Source organism: Pagrus major, chromosome 9 (assembly GCF_040436345.1).
Source record: "Pagrus major chromosome 9, Pma_NU_1.0".
Classification (NCBI taxonomy): Eukaryota; Metazoa; Chordata; class Actinopteri; order Spariformes; family Sparidae; genus Pagrus; species Pagrus major.
In genome coordinates, this window is record NC_133223.1 from 8,648,781 (window position 1) to 8,669,475 (window position 20,695).

The 20,695-nt window shown below is 42.9% G+C and overlaps 1 protein-coding gene across 1 annotated transcript in view; it reads left to right on the forward strand.

The window, feature by feature from the left end:
- Nucleotides 1-14,125, forward strand: part of arhgap20 (Rho GTPase activating protein 20) — a 35,775-nt gene extending 21,650 nt beyond the window's left edge. Inside the window, exons 11-15 of the mRNA XM_073473086.1 lie at nt 236-400; nt 1,424-1,533; nt 2,013-2,202; nt 9,251-9,365; nt 10,323-14,125. Of these exons, the coding sequence (XP_073329187.1) occupies nt 236-400; nt 1,424-1,533; nt 2,013-2,202; nt 9,251-9,365; nt 10,323-12,004 (2,262 nt within the window). The 3' untranslated portion in view covers nt 12,005-14,125. The remainder of the gene's footprint in view (nt 1-235; nt 401-1,423; nt 1,534-2,012; nt 2,203-9,250; nt 9,366-10,322) is intronic.
- Nucleotides 14,126-20,695: the final 6,570 nt, after the last annotated feature.

The window sequence follows — 20,695 nt, forward strand, 5'->3', positions numbered from 1 at the left end:
TTTGATTCCTTTGGTGTGAAACATCTCTGGACTTCTGGCAGGATTTCTGAGAAATGAAGTCCTTTGGTGTCAAACATTAAATGCTTGCTGCTATAATGGGCTGTCAGCGATAAAAGCCTGCTCATTTCTCTGTGCTGTTTGAAAACTTAAGGTCCTCTGTTCCTTTCAGAGTACTGACAAATACAATGTCAGGAGATTTACTGAGGGTAACCATCCATCTCCCCCTGCCCTCTAGGACATGTTAGTGTTCCTGTACCTGGAGGGGCCGTACACCAGGGGTGTCTTCAGGAGGTCAGCTGGGGCCAAAGCCTGTCGGGAGCTTCGGGACCGACTGGACAGTGGGACCGAAGACCCGGAGATCTCACACCAGTCTGTGTTCATCATCGCCGCTGTCCTCAAGGTAACACACTCCAAACCACACACACAGTCAACCACACACAGCTCTGCCCCGTTTCACTGGTTTGAAACCAGACAACAGAAAGCAGCAGCGACTGATGTGCGTCCAAAGTCACAGAAGTCCAGACAGGATAATCTGTCTGTGCACAGCCAGGCAGGCTGCCAGTCACACACATACAAGGTGCTCATTGTTCAGCATCCAGGCCAAAGAGCCACCAGAGCGCCGGGCATCCAGGGAGCATCTGAGGTGCTTCAGGCTTTATACAGGACTGATTCATCTCCAGTCTTTGTTATGTGCTACCTGCACAGTGGACACCTCACCAGAGACAACACAGTGTTGTAGTTAATAAATTAATCCAATGACAGAAAATCCACTGATGCTGATTGTAATAATAACTTAGATGTTATTTTTCAAGTAAAATAAAGGAGCATGGAGGTTTTCACTAAATGATGAATATTGTTTATCTTTTCTAATTATTTTACACAGTATAGGCTGTTACAGTAATGTTATTGAAGGATCCTTTTTATGTATTATGGAAAACAAACTCCCACTCAAGGTGTACTATATATACAGTATCTCATTTCCACACAGTCTCTTTTTATGCTTCTCTTACTTTTTGACCTTTTTACCTTGATGGCTATTTCTGTTAATTCCTCAAGGTGTCTCATGCACCAGATGACCTAATTGTATGCGGCACTGTGGAATGAATTATTTATTTAACATCTATTACAATATGTTAGAACTTAGTATTTTAAGAAGTAAAAATACAAAACATTTGCTGGGTACAGCTTATATAATGCAAGATGTGAGCTCAAAATCCAAATAACAAAACACATGTACAGTCAGACCTAAATGAAATAATCCAACTAGAATACAAAAAGCCAGACACCCAAAAATCAAATAATCAATTAATCAGTTAACTGAACAGCCATAGCCAATACAAAGTAATTATTTGTTGAAGAAAATAACCATTTGCTGTAGCCCAATCTCAATTAATAAACTTATATGATTTATCTTGGTACACAGGACTTCCTGCGAAATGTCCCGGGCAGCGTGCTGAGTGTGGATCTGTATGACCAGTGGATGGAGGTGATGGAAGGGGAGGCGGCAGAGGAGAGGATGCAGGCTGTCCAGAGGTAGGAAATTCATCATCAGACACCAAATTAATGTCTAAATCCTTCTGCTAATTTTAGAGTAATGATAAACAACATGTTACTGTTTGTGTCGGTCTGTCTTGTGGCGGCCCAGCACCTCACTGCGACAACTGTTTTTTCCATTAATTTCACTTAGTTTATGTCTGGAGAGAGACAGAAAGTATGAGAGGGCATCGCTTTGGAACAACAAACTAAATTCTTTCTGCTTAGGAAAATAAAAAACAAGTAACATGGAAGCGACACTGAAAATGTTTGTGGAGAAATTCCTGTGGAGAAAACATGACAACACACACACACACACACACACACACACACACACACACACACACACGCAAGCACACTGTGAGAATGAAGACCAGGCACAGGGTGTTTTAGGATGTTCTCTGTGGTTTCTGTAGTCATTTACCATCCTTCCATCCTTCCTTCTCTGCTTCCTTCCTCTCCGTCCTCCTCTCTCTCAGGTTGCTCCACCTCCTGCCCAGCGAGAACCTGCTCCTGCTGCGACATGTGATTGCTGTGCTGCACTGTATCCAAGGCAACGCCCACGACAACCAGATGAACGCCTTCAACTTGTCCGTCTGCATCGCACCCAGCATGCTTTGGGCTCCGGCACCAAGCACGCCCGAGATGGAGGGGGAGGGCACGAAAAAGGTGAGGAGGAACACACTTACACATGCACACACTCACATGCGCACACACACACGGGGTGTTTTTGGCTTTTAGTGCTAAAAATGTAATCTTAGATCTTGTAGATGATTATATTAAGTGGAATAGTTTGACATTTTAGGAAACATTTTTTACTTTCTTGCTCTCTTGCTGAGTGTAAGATGAGAAGATCGATTAAAGGGCCGCAACCAAAAATCATGTCATTGTTGATAAATCCACTGGTCATTTTCTCAATCAAACAATTTATAAAATGTTAAAGAATTTAAAGAATGCCACAACCAACATTCTTCAATTTACATTTACGTTTTATCTCACCAACAGTCTAAAATCTAAATGTACTTTCATAAATGAAAAAGAAAAACAGGAGGCGGCTCCAAGAAGTCGCTGCTTACGGAGAAAAATGAGTCCCACAGATGATTCTTTATAAGACCACAAATTGTTGTTTTTCCACTTTAGTTTTTGTGCAGATTTGACAAATGACAAATAACGTGAAAATAAGTGTTTTTTTTAGGGATGCCTGTATTTAGTTACCTCTGGAGAGAGCAAGGCTAGCTGTTTCCCCCTATTTCCAGTCTTTATGCTAAGCTAAGCTAAACAACTATAGACAAGACATGAGAGCGTTATCAATCTTCTCATCTAATTCTCGGCAAGAAAGCAAATAGGTGTATTTCCCAAAATGTTGGACAGGTGTGTGTTTGTAAGTGTGTGTGTGTGTGTGTCTGTGTGTCTGTTATAGAGAGATTTGCTGAGACGGTGTGCAAACTCTGAGGAATTTAACATTTCAGTGGAATAGTGGAAGCAGACAGCTTCAGCATGAGTGTGTACGTGCTGCTGGGATGTTTGAAACACATGTGACGAGACAGACAGACGAGTTAGAAAATCTAGATTTCACGGACACGAGTTAACTGTGTGTGTGCACATACATGTTCACATGCACACTCAATCTCTGTCAGCCCGAAAGCCGTTTGTCGGCAGACTGAAGGGTTCCCCTGCGGATGTGAGCGTTGACCTCCGAGCAGGAGATGACCCACTAACACACAGCTGTAACACACACACACACACACACACACACACACACACACACACACACACACACACACACACACACACACACACACACAACCAGCCTCACACACACACACGCTCAGTCACGTTCACATGTCATCACTGACAATCACTCATAAGCTGAAATCACAACATTCTTACACGCCGCTGAGCTTGAAATCCACGAGCTTAGAGCAAGACTTGACAGGAAAGAGGAAAGCTTCTCAGTTTCATGCTGACTTACTCTCAAGCGCACAGGAAAATATTTGTTTCTACTTAACCACTTAGAGTAGATTATGGCACCATTAAAGGGTTAGTCCTCCCAAATGAAAAAACATACTTACTTACCTTTCTTTACTCACCATTTGAGACTGTTTCTCTGATCTAATTTATGTTCATCCTTGAGTCAAGCTTTTTCTGAATATGTCTGCAGAACTTTTAAACCCAATTATATTTGAGATGTCCTGATACTTGATCATAACAGGCAGCCAACAGATCAGAAATGAGTGCAGCTAAAGTTAATATGTGAACAGGTTTTAGTATATTGATATTTGAATATTTTCTGACACAGAATCTCTAACTGTAATCATATTTTTGTGGAGTTAATTCAGCAGTGGAGCAACACTGCTGCTCTCTTTCTCCCTCATATCTCAGCCTGCCAGGTTAACCTGAAATGACTTAATTCCCGCAGCAGTGGCTGCTGCCAGAGCCCACAGAGGAAAGCCCCCTCGCCCACCCTTGCCCATTGTGTAGCGGCTAAGACACAGAGCACACAAAGCTTTTTGATTTGTGGTCTATTTGGAAAGTCACAGCAATTGAGCTGCACACAATCTCTGTGGGTGGCTGGTTTGCTTATCTTTTCAAAAACGTGTATGTGTGTGTGTGTTTGTGTGTGTGTGTGCGTGTGTGTGCATATGCTTAAGGTGGTTGAGGTTCATTGAGAAAACATGCAAAGAATTTCCTACAGAATCCTGAGGCCAAGTGTGTGCTTTAGTGGAAAACTGTGTCGCTGAAACACTCTTCTCTTTCACTCCACACACACACACACACACACACACACATACACACACACACACGCACACCTACACACACACACACACACACACACACACACACACACACACACACACACACACACACACACTTGTCAGCACAGATACCCTCAGCACCCACAAATACCTAAATATCTCTTTCACAAATACCCCCCTGATAACACTTTCCCTCTCACACTGCTTGTTTGTGTGTGCAGCCTGAGCGGCCGTTTTCTGGGAAAAAACTTTGAAAAATAACAAAGTGAGATTTCGACATTTCCCTCCTTGTGGTCGGAGCCAGGGGCCAATTTAAGCCAGCGCGGGCCCCTGGCCGTGTAATGGCTAGTTTCCAACCTTGTCTGGAGACACGTAAACGCTCCGTTTCGGCCAATTCAGTTGAGTCTCAGTGTCCCTGCCTCTTTCATGCAGCATATAATTTAAATGTTTTTGGCTGAACGTAGCCGTTTAGGAGTTCCTGAGGTAAATACAGCTTTAGTCTGTGCATCACTTAGGATGGAGACAGAGAGACAAATCATTCAAAATAAAGTTGTTTTTCTCTTGAGCTTGGTTCTTTAAATGTGGACCAAACTTTTCTTCTTCTCTGTTTAGACTTTTTACTTAAAGTAACTTTTCCACATTACAGTAACAGAAAGAAGATAGTGATATGTAACACAGATAGCTTGATAGATTTTCCTTTGCAAACTTCTGGATGACTCACGACCTCAGGAGATACTCAGAAATGACCCACTAACACACAGCTGTGAGACCTCTTAATGCACACACACACCTGCACAGATGCGCAGATAGTGTAATGCTCTATGTGTCCTGCTGCGGTATACTATACTGTTTCAGTCTGAGTGTTGAGACAGAGATTAAGATAACATCCTTTTGTGTGGGAGAAGGAGAAAATGTTGTGTGCATGAGTTGTTGATGGAGATGATGCCCACAGGCTCCTTCTTACAGTGCCGTGTGTCACGTAGCAGCACACAGAGTGACAGTGAGGAATGCTGAATGAGTGATTGAAGGAAGGCAGGAAAGCTACAAGAAAGGGAGAGTGAAAGGTGAGAAAAGATTGAACCAAGAGGGAAGTAGAAAACTGGAGAAACAGGAGTTATGACGGGGGTGAAAGTGTGAAAACAATAGACAGAAGGTTTGTATTTCAGCAAGCTATTTAATGAGTTATGCAATCAACGTGTTATTTTTCCTTTAATGATTTTAATCAGACATTTCAGTGAAATAACACAGTAGTACCGTGTAGTAGGTGTAGATGTAGTTTGTTTAAAGCCTAACATTAGCTTTTTAACTTCTGGCGATTGCATTTAAGCTTCATCTGCGAGAATTATCTTGCTGAACAGAATGTGTAAGTATCATAAACTTGTGTTTGTCACAGAGCAGAGAGATTTCTGCAATTCATTTAAAAGCCTGCTGAAATTTTTTTTTTTCCCCCTTTTTTGACGAGGGAACCAGGGTGATGCTAACTTCAGGGTTAACCTAAAAAAAAACATACATCATCCTTGCAGCACTCTATTGGTTTAAAAAGCAGTATCATCAACAAAACTGTAAGGAATACTAATTATTATAGGTCTGTTACTGGAGCGCTGTGACTTTGCTGAAAGTCCTGGATTTATTCATTGTATAAATCCAGGAAACAAAAGAGCTCACATGCAGGGGTGGGGGATATACTGTATAGTAGCTACAGAGTGGTATTTCACTAGTTTTTTCAGTATATTTTTGAAAACACTGTTTTAATAAGTATCCTTCAGCTTGTATTCAGGTCCTGCTCCATCTATTAATGAATTCAGCACACTTCCTACTGAGGCATGTAGACATTTGACCATTACTGTAAATCATTAAATCCGTGTCAGTTCTGCTATTGGGCACAACTGATTGATTAAGTAATAGTCACCATTGATCGCACTGTTCTCCAGTGATAAACACATGCTTACCAGTGTCCTGTGAGGCGTTTTCACTGTCAGTGAGTGATGTGCTGTAGTCCAGGAAGGACACAGTGGCATGTCATTGTGCTCTGATAGCAGACAGATGAGTAGCAACTGTATCTGGAGGTAAAGATATATTAGTTGTAATTACAAACAGGTTTAATTCTCTTAAGGATGATTGGGCAGTTCCACCCTCCCTGAAGCACATCACTGAAATGCCTCTGTGTGTTTTTAATGGCAGAAGGCAGATAGCCTGTAGTGAGGTGTGCAGCTGTGGGTAATCTACCTGCAGACTTCTGTCAGCAATGAGGGAGGATCACAGACAGATGAGGCATCTGTACAGTCATATTTGCTTGTTACATAAGTGTTTCTTTAATGTCATAGCAGGTTATGGAGCATTATCCATAATCCTCATAAAAACTCATACAGCAGTCATTAGCACATGTGGTATCTGAGGAGAGGTAGTGTGCACAGAGAGGATAAAAAGGAAAAAGGTTAATGTTGCATTTGTTCTCTGGTACAAGATGTAGGAGATTAACTGTCTCTGGTTGTCAGAGAAGTTATTAAGTTATGTAACTCTGAAAATACAGCTCTCATCTCCCGTCATCTGTCAGGTAACATGGGAACAATTTTCATTTTGCCCTTCTAGATGAAATAAAGGGTTGCAGAATCAGATGCTTCAAAGCCAAATTGAAACATTTGCTAAAAGCTGCACAACTCTGTGACCGCTGACTCAGCATTTTACCAGCTTTGCTATGTGCTCAAACATCCCTGCTTTTAATTTGCCTAAATGCAGTTGTTGCTGACGTGGTGTGTGTGTGTGTGTGTGTGTGAGAGAGAGAGATTCAGCTGTGTGTCATTTTGTACATGTATGTCCCGTTTGTCTAGTTTTTAGTGCTGTTCTGTCACCGTGTGGATGTTTCTACAGCACTGGTACATGACCAGACCAGTCTTAATTTTCTTCAGATGTGAAAAAAACCCACAGTGCACTGAAATAATTTCAACCTGTTTCTGATATAAATCAAGTTGATTGTTGGATTTATTTGTCAGTATGCTGACAGAAGACAGAATAGGATGGAAAATTGTTTTTAGTGGAAACATATTTAATGATCTAATCAGATCTTGTTTTGAGAAAATAAGATTTTTATTCCTTTTTTCTTTTTTTGTTGATTCTGGCAGCCCCTAGGGATAAAAGATGATGCTGGTGAAATAAAATTTGTAAATAAAGTTTGTTTTAGTGCCGTACCACCAGACTACAGAGCAGCTTCTTCCCTCAGGCTATGAGACTCCTCAGTTCAACCTCAGGTGACAGGCATTAAGAATAACTATCATAGCCAATCTTTTTGCGGTTGGTCTCTTTTGAAATGAAGAACCAGTATTAAACTGACGCTGTTTCATAACCAGCTCCTTGTAGTGCGTTCAATAATAAGCAGAAAATACTTTACAGTGTAGTCTGGATGTGCACTGATCAGCCAGACAGACTCTTTCTGAACACTGAGTCAAGTAACACATATGGACACCATACAGACAAATGAACAGACAACATCTGGCTCAGCAAACAAACAAACAGGGAGGCCCTGAAGTGTGTTTGTCTCTGTTTTTCACAGTGTCACAGCGGCAGAGCAACAGCAGGGAAAACAACTCATTTGTAAACACAACAGGCATAATTCAGTGGAAACTTTCCACAAGCTGGGGAGGATATGACTCCTGCGTTTCTGAGTGGCTCTGGCGTTAACCGACTGTTTGTGTCACAGGACATCATAAGTGTTTAGTAAATTTTGTCTGCTTAGTTTTAAAAGGAGGGGGTTTCAGCCAAGTACTGTGATTTGTTTGAGGACTGATTCCAACTGGGCTGATAATTCCCAAAAACCACTGACACTGTCTGCATATTTCAGAACTTCAGCTGGTTGTGTTGCTAAATCTTTAAAAGGTCCCGTGTGTAGGGTTTAGGGGGATTTGCAGAAATGTAATTTAATATTCATAAAAAATGTAATTTAATATTCATTCTTATGTTTTCATCAGTGTATAATCACATGAAACTAAGAATAGTTGTGTTTTCATCACCTCAGAATGAGCCTTATGTGTCTTGTTGAGTCCACCATGTTTCTTTCTTTTAGCTTCAAAGGGGAGTGTGAGACGAGGGATGTTCAGTTGGTTGCAATCTGCAACCTCACTGCTAGATGCCACTAAATCCGATACACTGTACCTGTAGAAACAGCAAATAGTTCATGTTGCAGGACATTTGCAAAATGTGTAATCCTCTCTGTGGCATTCTTGACAGGGATTTGGGGTATTTACAGATAGAGTAATCATTTCTAATTCATTTTCTTAGAAGATAAATAAATTTGTGCTTTCAGAAAAGCTGCTGTCAGAAACTCCGACACTATATTTGTCTGTCTTAGTCATTAAACGAACATTAAAGCAAATGGTGATCAAAGCCAATACATGATGTCATATATTATTATCAGGACATTATCCAGGACCAGGGAGAAGGAGTTTGATGTTTTCTTGGTCGGTGTGGAATGCAAATACTTCTGTAGCTGGAAGGTCGACATCAGTGCAAACAAACGAACACAAACTTTTCTCACAGTGATTTTATGGGACACACATAAAAACACACTTAAAAACTTTGGACAGCTGTATGAACTGATATCATACAGTTATTCAGGTCATGATTTCACAAAATGAAGCCGTGTGTGTGTGCGTGTGTGTGTGTGTGTGTGTGTGTGTGTGTGTGTGTGTGTGTGTGTGCGCGCGCGCGCGTGTGTGTATGTGTTCTACTTAGAAAATCTGTGGGTTTACTCAACATGTTGTGCCGACACTTGGAAACTACTTGGTGAATTACTGCTGAACTTTGGCTGATTCCCTGAGAATTACTTCAGCAAATGAAGCTCTGCATAAACAGAATTACACCTTCATCCAGCTGTATAACGGTTAAAATGAATGGTCAGCAGCTGCAGAGAAAGAAAAGGAAAGTCAAAGTGTACACGCTCTAACCAGGTGCTGTTTTTCTGCCTGCAGGTGTGTGAGCTGGTTCGCTTCCTCATAGAGAACTGCTGCAGCGTCCTGGGAGAGGATGTCACCTCGCTGTTCAGGAGCTTCAGCCAGAAGAGCAGCAGCAGTGACCACGGATCAGGTGAGAACCAAGGAAATAAGGATAACTTGAAAATGTCTGATAAAGAAGGAGGACGAGCAGAAATGAAGCAGCAGACAAAGTTAACACTGAGGATTGGATGTAGTTCTGACTGAGGCTCATGAGCAAGGTCAAAGTCTGCGCGGATAAACAATCGCTGCTTTACTTCTTGCTGTCTGAAAGTGCTTGTTAACGATCTTTCCTCAAAATATCGTAAAAAGGTGGTTGAAGACTGACTAGCTCACTGTTTGTGTATTGTGTAGTTAAATGGCCTAGGCTCTTCAACGGGCCTGTTGATTGGGGTCAGCAGACCGACCTGCAGTAATTTCAGTGATTGCCAGGGTCACAGGTGCTGATTAACACACCATTGAATCTCCTCATTCATAAATAGCACTAACCCTCTTCCCGGCGCTATAAATAACCACTGGAGGTCAAGGAGCACACAGCAGGACGACTCTTTGTCCGCTGTTCTCCTCCTCTCTAGCAGTGAACTGTGGCTTTGTTCGTTTAGCTTCAGGGGTCAAGATTCTTAAGTTTCTCTCAGACTGCTCTCACTTTGGATGAAGTTGTTATCCTTAGAGAGAGAGAGAGAGCAACAGAATGTGAGAGATGTAGTTACAGCTCTATCAGTGAAAGTTGTTACGTAAATAAATTACATTTCTCTGACTCAACTGAGATTGCTAGTGTTGGTAGCTGGTAGGTTGAACATCCCCAAATTGTAGGATATTTGCATGAAAGGGGATCTGTGCAGAAGCTGTACAATTTGAGGACTATTTTACCATTATAGGAAATGTAATGGTAAAGTAAAACAAGCATTGTGTATTTTGTCTTCTAAATCATTGTTTTTTTTCTTGAACTTAATTTGATGATTCCAAAGTTGTCACAATAATATTCTTTATCTCCTCTTCCTTTACTCATCTATTACCCTCCCTTTCTGTCCCTTCCATCTTTCTCCTCCAGATGTGTCATCCTTCCAGATGAACGACTCGTCCTACGACAGTCTGGAGAACGAGCTGAACGATGACCCCGAGTCTTCCTACCAGGAGCAGCTGCCCCTTCGTGACAAAGACAAGCCGGACAGCCGCAGCCGTGACTCCGTCATCACCCTCAGTGATTGCGACCCTGATCCCGACCCTGAGACCGACCTCCTGCTGCAGCTCCCCCCGCTGGCCAGACCCAGGAGGTTCAGCCCTGCAGTTCGACAGAACCGCACCCGCCAGGCCAACGGCCAATCCCAGGGTCCCAGGAGGCTGAGGAGGAGTTCAGAGCCCGCCTTGGCGAGCACAACACCATCAGGCGCAGTGACTGCTCACACTGATAACCACCGCCTGCCAGTGAGGAAGGCGAGCTATGATGCTGCGATGGAAGGGGAGGGGGAGGAGGACGAGGTGTTTCTGGAGCAGAGGCTGAGCGGGCTGCAGCTGAAGGAGGAGGAAGAGGATGGATGTGAGAAAGGTGGAGCGAAAGTCCAGAATGGCGGGCGGAGGAAGACGAAGCACGCCCCGCCGCCTCCGTTGCGACTGGATGCCAGCTGTTCCAGTCTGTCATCACCGGCAACCTCACCCACAGGCTCCTCCCTCAGCTCTTTAGACTCCGCCTTCTCACAGTACTCTACTGACTACACCACCAATGGTGTGATTCCAGTGGCTGAGCCTGCTCCTCTCTCCCCTGTCTTTCCTGGTCGGCCCCAGCTGTCACCCAGAGGCTCCCCACCTCAGAGGGAAGCTCCGCCTCATTGGCCACAGCCCACACAGCCCCTTCGGACCAGCCAAACCCCCTCCCACCCTCATGGCCTCCACCCTAACACGTGGCTCAAGAGGGAGCGCCGTCTGTCACTAAGGCAGCCTGATAATGGACAAACAGATGAGGACTTGCCTGTGGTAAACGGGAAGACCCACACAACCAGTAATGGCTACTCCAGCGGTGCCCAGGAGGCTGTGGTGTCGAATCAAAACTGCCACCGGAGATCCAGTAGCCCTCCGTCCTACCAGCAGGCTCTGCTGCAGCTGCAGCGCAGCCGCTCTCCTTTCTACAGGGGGACAGAGAAACCTCTGACGGTCAGAGAGCTGAGGCAGCTCCATGACCAGGTCTGCACCTATAAACCCCCTAACAACCCCAAACCAAACACAGGAAGTGAGGTCACACAGAGGCTGACTAGAAATGACTGCATGCAGCCCCCACAGGGTGTTTTCTATGGACAGAGCGCCACCACTCTGGTCCTCCAGAGGCAGAAGTCCCACTCCCTAACTCCAGCTATGGAGACACCAAAAGGGTCAAAGACCCTCGCCCTTCCCCGGCGAGCATCTGATCCTGCCAAGGTCACTGCAAACCCCGCCTCCAGCATCACCCTGGACAGACCTCGCACTTCAAGAGCCCAGCCCCAAGATGGCGGGCTGAGAGTGTCAGAGGTAGAGCCCAACCACTCCGAGCCACGCTTCTGCCTGTCTCCCTCCGCCACCCGGACTGTAAGGGACTACTTTTCCTCCCAGGGTCAGGAGGATGCAGACGCCTGCCTGAGGAGGAGTCAGGAGGTAGCGCTGGCTATTGTGCAGGGGAAGAGGGAATGGCAGAGCAGGCGGTGCAGTGACCCACGGGTGGACGAGTTCGACCAGCTGTTTTTTGCAGAAGAGTCCTACGTGTAAATAAGAACTTTGTACAGACAGACTGTGTGAGAGAGAGACTGCTTTTCATCTGATGTGTTCATTTGTGTACAACTGTTTTCATTGTTGATGTGATAATATTCCTCCATATACCTTTTTCCTTCTGGCAGCAGTATAGTGAGCCCAGTCCAGAAAGGTGTTACTGTAACGGTACATCCATGGTGTACGATTTTATAAGGTACAGATACGCTTCAAACCTCCATGTGGTGAAGTTGTTGGTTATAAATCACAATATATTACAGTTAAGTTTAGAAGAACTTTCATTTATTTGACGGTGACGTTACTTTAAAAAGTATTGAGTATTGATTCATTACAGAGAAGATGGAGTTTAATTGGACATCTGGATCCATGAGAAAGCGTTGAAACTGTTGTCAAAGCAGGTCAGCATCACAGCTCTTGTGCCAAAATCAGGTTCCTCTGAAAAATATTTTTCTCCGGCAGCGTTTCCTTGTTTTCCCTTTGGAATGTGTCGATGCTTTTTTCAGCTCTTAAGGAAAAATGAAGGAAGAGGAGTTCTTCAGAAATTAAAATGAAAGGACAAAGAGGCCTCCGTTCATTCTCTGGAAGCTCAAAAAATTATAGTATGTTTTTATCATTTACAAAACCAACAGGAAATCCATACAGACTAATGGGAAATTTAGGCTATGACACTCTTTGATGGTCTGTTTTTAACAGCAAAACACTCAAAATGTAACTAAATCTGTATAAAAATTGAGACTTCAGAAACAACAAACCTTAATGCTGCTCTCTGGTGCAGTAATGACAACAATATGGTCCTGATGTCTGCAGTCTTCATGCAAATACTATGAACATGCTTGTAGTTTTATCCACAACACCACCTGTGTGCCAGAGGAGGAGAGTTTTAGGGCATATGCCCCCACTGTACATACTTATTCCTTAAGAAAACATCTTAGACATCTTATTTTAATGGTGTTTGTACCTTTTATGACCAAGTGCATCTGTAAAGTGAAACATTCTTCCCCAGAGGGTGAAGCGTTTGTCTGTCTGAACCATAGAATAGGGCCGGTATTTATTCATATGAGCCGAGTTTCCAGACACACAGCACACAGTGTTGTCCTCTAAAGCTCTGGTTTATATCGCTGTGACCTGGGAGGGAGGGGACGGGAGGGGGAGTAAGAAGGAAAAATGGTTGAGTGTGTGTGTGTGTGTGTGTGTGTGTGTGTGTGTGTGTGTGTGTGTGTGTGAAAGAAAGTCAGATTGTTGCTGAATATGATGTGATCACTGACAGCATGTCCTGAGCAGGAATGTGAGAGAACTTGTGCCATTGAGGGGGAAATCTCCAATATTCTTGCTTTTATAGCCCTTCAGTACTCTCACCAAGAAACCCTTCAGTCTTACAAGAATGACAAGGACACAGCCTGCTGAGTGTGTGTGCACGTGTGTGTGTGTGTGTGTCTCCAACTGTTGTATGTATTGTCTATAAAAATATGATTTGTGTTCCAGTGCTACAGTCATTGCAGTGCTGATTTCTTTGGTGACACTTAATAACTGACCTTATCTCAGTGCTCATTCATTGCTATGAAAAAATAAAACGTCTAGATAATATATTCTTAGCACAACGTAAGATCGGTTCTCATGATCAAAATAGATGTAGCATGACTCAAATTTTATATCATTTTTTTAAACCTCTGTTTAAAAATGGACATTAAATTTAGCTTGTACCTTGTATGAGTATTAACACAGTGTTATTATGAACTTAACATAGCTTTTCCACTGGAATAAGGTCATGTTGAGTGTTGCCATTATGAGTAAATGGTCTCAAAAAGTACTTTATCCTGTATTAATAATATTATAATTGTTATCTTCATTACAGTGAATTGTGTCCAACGTGTATAGTTCTGCATATTTATGATACAGAAATATATAATTATATATAAATCTATTATCTTGTTATTTTGGTATGTTGTGTTGTGTGAGTAAATCAAATGTGTATTTTTGTACATGCCAATTCTGCTGCTGCTGTCTCTATAGAAAGTATATTTGCTACGAAACGCACCATTTGTATATTGTGTACATCTGATGTCCAATGCTCACGAGAACAAAGTATCATTGATTTTAATAAATGTTGCTCTTGTGAAACTACTTTACTGAATTTGTTCTTTAGTGTTGATACTTGAAGTATAAAGTAAATATTTCTGCAGGGTCACAGAGGAAGAGTTTGGGAATATAGTTCATGAGGAGACACGTATGTCAAGGAATTGAACATTTATAGCAAATGGTTAATAACCAGTTAGATTTCAGCAGATTAGTACTGACAAGTATCAGAATCAGAATCAGAATCAGAATCAGCTTTATTGGCCAAGTATGTGAAACACAAACAAGGAATTTGACTTGGTTTTTCTTCGCACACAATGTACATAGACATAGACATGAACATAAACAAACATAACAACATTCAACTAGAAGGAACAAGAACAACAAAGAACAGTGAGTTAAAAAGTGTTCAGAAGTCCGGACTATTATAAATATATAAATATATATTTAAGTATATTTATATTATATTATTTACAGTGTGGATATGTGTTGTTCAGTTATGTACAGGTAGAAATATATAAATATATATATACATATAAAGTGCAATTTGGTCTGTGAATGTAAAGACTATGAGTGGATGGTTTTTGGAGTCAGGGGGGTTACTGACACTGGGTGACTGATCAAGTGTTCATCAGTGCGACGGCCTGGGGGAAGAAACTGTTCTTATGTCTGGTTGTTTTGGCGAACAGTGTTCTGTAGCGCCTGCCGGAGGGGAGAAGTTCGAACAGATTGTGTCCAGGGTGTGATGGGTCTGCAGAGATGTTTCCTGCCCGTTTCCTGACTCTGGATGAGTACAGGTCCTGGATGGTGGGCAGTTTAGCACCAATGATTTTTTCTGCAGACCTTATTGTCCGTGTCAGTCTTTTCCTGTCCTGTTTGGTGGCTGATCCAAACCAGACGGTGATGGAGGTGCAGAGAACAGACTGAACTATTGCTGTGTAGAACTGGATCAGCAGCTCCTGGGGCAGGTTGAACTTCCTGAGCTGACGCAGGAAGTACATCCTCTGCTGGGCCTTTTTGTTTATGGAGTCTATGTTGAGAGACCACTTTAGGTCCTGGGAGATGGAAGATCCCAGAAACCTGAAGGTTATTATGGCCACGATATATGCATGCATGAATGTGATTGGATGCTACTAGTCAGCCACAGTAGTCGCCAACAGCTGATTAATGAGCCAATGACGGTGAAGCATGAATGAAGCCGCAGATGCTAATCAACTGGTGCAACTTCAGTGCTCTACTGGGAGTAATGTTAGGCCCATTTTTTTAATGGTAACCTGCCATGAAACACCATGAAAGAATGTATTTAAACATCGTAAAAGAAATAGTCACTTAAAGATATAATATGTAAGAAGTGCCTCCTTTACCCTACATTAACCATATTCTGGTTCTCCACACAACACTCAGAAAACAACTTTCCTTTTGTTTAATTTACGAGACTGAATAATGTAGAATGACATTTTCTTTGAAACCCATACACTGACAAAAATTATAGGTCATGGAAGGTTAGAACCCAGAGTTTGTATGACAATGGAGGCCAGTTACAGTACTGACAGATACCGTCAGCTTTGTTGCTAAATTAAGCGATAACTGCTGCTAAATGTAACATTGGCTGCATGTAGCCCAGTAAGCAGTCCTATTTGCTGACTCAGCCCAGCCTGGCCAGAAAACCACCGCAGTACTGTATTTCCTGTCATCAGGCTGACCTTCTTCTGGGTTCGTGTTCTGTCCCAGTCTCGCTGTGTCCACTGGAAGCTGCCAGTCCGGAAAGAGGCACCATCGCTGACTTGGTGGTCAGGCAGCGGGGCAGGGTGTGACCTAAATTAACGTAACGATGCCGAAGCAAATATCACTCCATTAGCTGTTTCATGGGAACTTTACACAGTAGTCAAATGAGAGAGAGGAGTGAGAGAAAACAGTGAAACTGCAGACTCAGCTCAACGATGAGCTTTAACTCTAAATCTCTGTAAACCTGAGGGGAACTCCTGAATCAGTGAAATTCTCTGTAAGTTCATCCCTAAAAATGAAAAATGAATTGAAAATATGATTCTTTGTCAGTTCTTGTCAATTTGTTGTTCAATCATCATCAGTTGGCGAGGCAGGAGAAGCTAAGAGGATTACATAATTTTGTTGAGGTTTGTGATTCGATTTATGGAGGGATTCTGTGCGGTTCCCCTCTGACTGCAGTCTGAAGCATCCGAGACAGGTTTGTTTAGGCTCCTTGAGTTATGAGTGCTAACCTGATATGCATATTTACTGCAAGGAAACTTTGAGAGCGAAAATTTACTAACACAAGAATCAACTGTGGCTTTGTAATTGTTTCTCTAACCTTTAATTTATAATCTTTCCTGAGAGCCAGTAGCACACAGTACAACAAGGAACAGAACATCAGCGGTCATGGTCGACTCGTTTATTTTGAGAACACATTCTGGGACGTCAAAACCAGCAGAAATATGGAGGGAATCATCAAAAGCCTTCAGATTTGTACACTGAGTATCTTATTCTCCTCGTATTTTCCACCAGCTCAGGACATTAAGATGTACATATTGTTTACTGGTGTGGCTCCACTGGCCTGATGTTGCTCACAAAGGCAGCTCGGCAGTTTAGATGATGTAAACCAAACACAACTTTGTTGCATAATGAAAATTTGTGCGTGTGCATGCGTGTGTGTGTGTGTGTGTTAGAGCAGCTACAGGCAGCAATTTTATTTTTTAGCTGGGAGCCAGAGTGGAGTGATCTCACTCGGTGTCCAGGGAGAGGCAGCAATCACAGGTGAGCAGGTGAAGGCAGTGAAGCTGATTGCTGAGCAGAGAGACAGCTGAGGTATCTGAGCCAAGTAAAAACACTGTGTTACAAAAACAGGAGAAAATTCCACTAGGGATCAAAAAGTACGAGATACTATACTTGGATGAGCTGGAGAGTCACCGGATGAGATGGAACACTCTGGCACCAAAAAGTGGCAACGACCAGGGTGATGTAGGGGCAGCTGATGAGTTGATGATGGACAGGTGCGTCCTTCTGCTGCAGCGACGACACCACGCCCACAAGGAAGGATCAGGTGAGAGAAAGAGGAGGGGGGGAAACAGGTAGGGAACCCACAACAGGGATAGAAACCAAGAAAAAACAAAATTGTCCCTGTACACGCCGTGACATTTATGTTCCTTAACATTTCTCATATGTGTTTTAAAAGAGTTGTTAAATAATAGGTGAGGGTTCTGCCTCCTACAGCAATACGTCTCTTCCTAGACATCATAACTCCTCCTGTCTTCCTTGAGTTACGTGGACCTGTTAGCTATGCAAATAATATTTCACCAGAGGAGAGAGTGAGGTAACAAATTGGAGCAGAAAAATCTACCTATACACACATACATACACAAGAATAATGTCTGCTCTGTCATCTCCTGTTTTCACTTGAGAGAGGGCTGTTTTGGATTTGCTGTTAAAATGTTGAGGGATCTTGGTTTGTTGTTCATGAAAAACTGACAATTTTTTGGCACATATCTGGTTTTAGTCAATGCTGTTTCGTTGGAGTTCATTTCCTGACATGATCATGTAGCACCGGTATTAAATCTGTGCTAATTGAAACCTAGGTTCTAAGGAGTAATAGAGAACATAGATAAGGTAAATAATCTGACAGTTTTATTTCAGTACACAAACACAAAAATATCACAATTACAGTGACTGAAAAATACCCCAAATAAAATAGAGCTCTCTTTACTTTTAATAAAAATAAAAAAATAAAAAAATAAAATTCTCTGGAAAGAAATAATTGTCTCTGGGTCCAGTTTCTTTCGTTCAGTTCTTGTTGTACTGGTACTGTTCTTTGTATTGTTGGTCTTGGGTTTCTAATGTACACTACCCGGGTAGGTATTAGTGTATGTGCTCATGTGCTTATCTGGGAAATCCTGTTGCATTCCAAGACGATCTGACAGTGGGACCTTGTAGTAGCTGGCCAGTCTACTAACAGAAATCCTCAGAGTTCTTCTGGTGGGCTTCGCTCGCCATCAATCTTCAACTTCTCTCAGTGGATCCGGGATCACCAAAAACCAGTCTACACATATTGTGCAGACAACAAATCAAATTACTTATCATCTTCAATAAAAATGATATCATCATAAATGAAATATCAGATTCAATCAAATCAAGATTTCTTCACTTTTTTAACTTATAGAGATAATCTCCCATGAATTTACTAGTTTTTAACAGTATTTAGACATGAATTTCCTCACATCCACATTCACAATGAAATTCAGCATTTTAAATAACACAGTAACATGTTTTTAACCTTTACACATTTTTAACAGTGCTTTCATGCGAACTGATGAACTTATAAACACCATATAGCAATACAATATTCAGCAATATTCAGCATGTATAACTTCCCAAAATACTCCGACTGGTTTTAACTCACATTCTACCGTGCTAAATGATACTAACGTGACCAATTAGCTAGCCGACGGCCGTATTAGCCGACGGCCGTATTAGCCGACAGCTACACATAATCAATGCCTTCACTCACCGGAGTTTCAAAGGTAAGTCAACAATTATCCTGATCCGCCAGTGTAAGCGAACATGCTCGGCGACGCTGCACCTCCTCTCACACACTTTTCCTCTCTTTTCAACAGTTTTCTCTGAGCTCTCGGTTTCACCAAACACATGCGTGGGGTTATCTCCTTGTGCTTCCCTCTCGTGCTTTTCCGTCAGTCTAACGAACGGAGGATCGGCCCTGACGTCAGTACAGGTGCCGACAGGTTCAAAACAAACAACGCGAAGAGTTAACCCTATAGTAACCAAACACTTTTTAGTGTGTGGGTTACACCCTCCCCCCTTTAATTAGCATGAGTCCCATCATGTGCTTAATGCTGAGATTTAAACATCATAAATTGGTTGATCAGAACCGTTACTAAATAAATCAAGTGCTTGATTAAAACCCTCGAGAAAACTCTGAGCAAAGGAAATCAGAGGTTTACCTAGCTGTGGGTAATGAAACCGACCTGGTGCTCGCCTTACCCTGTCTGATTTCCTCATGTCTGTGTTGTCACTGTTCGTCTTAACTGTTTCAATCTCTTCCACAGTCTGTCGGTCAGGTATGTCAGTGTTTGAATGGTCATTGTCCATGTCCTCCAGATCTAACACATGCATATCGTCTGTATCAGTATTGCCTGCAACCTCCTCACTAGATGACTCTACTATGTCATCAGACCCCTGTTCACCCTCCATTCTGTCAGTGTCAGGACCAGCCTCCATTACCTCATCTGGCATGGTCTGAGGGTCACCTACAGTAAGAGGTAATGGGGTGTTAGAGGTCTCGGGCTCATCATGCTCATCAGATACAATATGGGGTTCTAAGTGTCTGTTTTTATCATACACCTTAATGAATGTCTCTGTATGAACAGGTGGGTCTCCCTGAAAACCTACATACTCATCCTCAGAGTCAGAATAGTCAGGCTGCTGTAACTGAGGAGAGCTTTGCCTAGTTCTCGGCCGTTGGGGAGGTTTTGGCCTTTCTGTTGCACTTTCATTCTCAGTTTCAGACAAATGACCACAAGGAAGCAAAAGATCCCGATGGAGGGTGCGGGCGGGGCCATCTTCACCCTCTGGAAGAACTGTGTATACAGGTAAGTTCTCCATCTGTTTCAAAACACGGTACACAGTGGATTCCCATTTGTCTGCCAATTTGTGCTTGTTTCGCAGGCGAAGATTCCTGACCAAGACTCGATCACCAACTTGGAGAGTAGCTTCTCTGACATGCTTATCAAACCGCTTTTTGTTTCGCTCAGCCAATTTTGCTGAGTTCTCCAGGGCAAGCCGGTAGCTCTCCTCTAGACGAGCTTTTAGATGGCGGACATACTGAGAGTGAGGCACTGGCTCTTTATCCTTTACTGAGAACCCAAAGGCTAAGTCGACTGGTAGCCGGGGCTGTCGCCCAAACATCAGTTCATAAGGGCTGAACCCAGTGACCTCATTTCTGGTGCAGTTGTATGCGTGAGCAAGAGGTTTCACAAAATCACGCCAATGAACTTTCTGCTCCTCCTTCAATGTGCCCAGCATGTTGAGGAGCGTACGGTTGAACCGCTCAACTGGGTTGCCCCTCGGGTGATATGGGCTCGTTCTCACTTTCCGGATACCTGTCATAGCGCAGAGCTCCTTGATGACACGTGATTCAAAATCTCTGCCCTGGTCGCTATGAAGGCGCTCCGGGTACCCATAGTGTACCAAGAAGTGATCCCAAAGACATTTTGCAACCGTTGTAGCTTTTTGATCTCGCGTAGGTAAGGCAACAGCATATTTTGTGAAGTGATCTGTCATGACTAAAATGTCCTTGGTATTCTTGCTGTCTGGCTCCAAGGACAAGAAATCCATACAGACCAATTCCATTGGTCGTGATGTCCTGATATTGACCAAAGATGCTGCCTTTTCAGGCTGGGATTTTCTTCTCACACACCGCCCACAGGTCTTTATCTTGGTCTCAATATCTGCAGCCATTCTTGGCCAATAAAATCTTGACCTTATCAAGTCATGGGTACGCTCCCACCCCATGTGCCCCATGTCATCGTGGAGGAGCTTGAAAACTGTTGGCCTTAAGGCAGCTGGAAGAACAAGCTGATAGACTGTTTGACC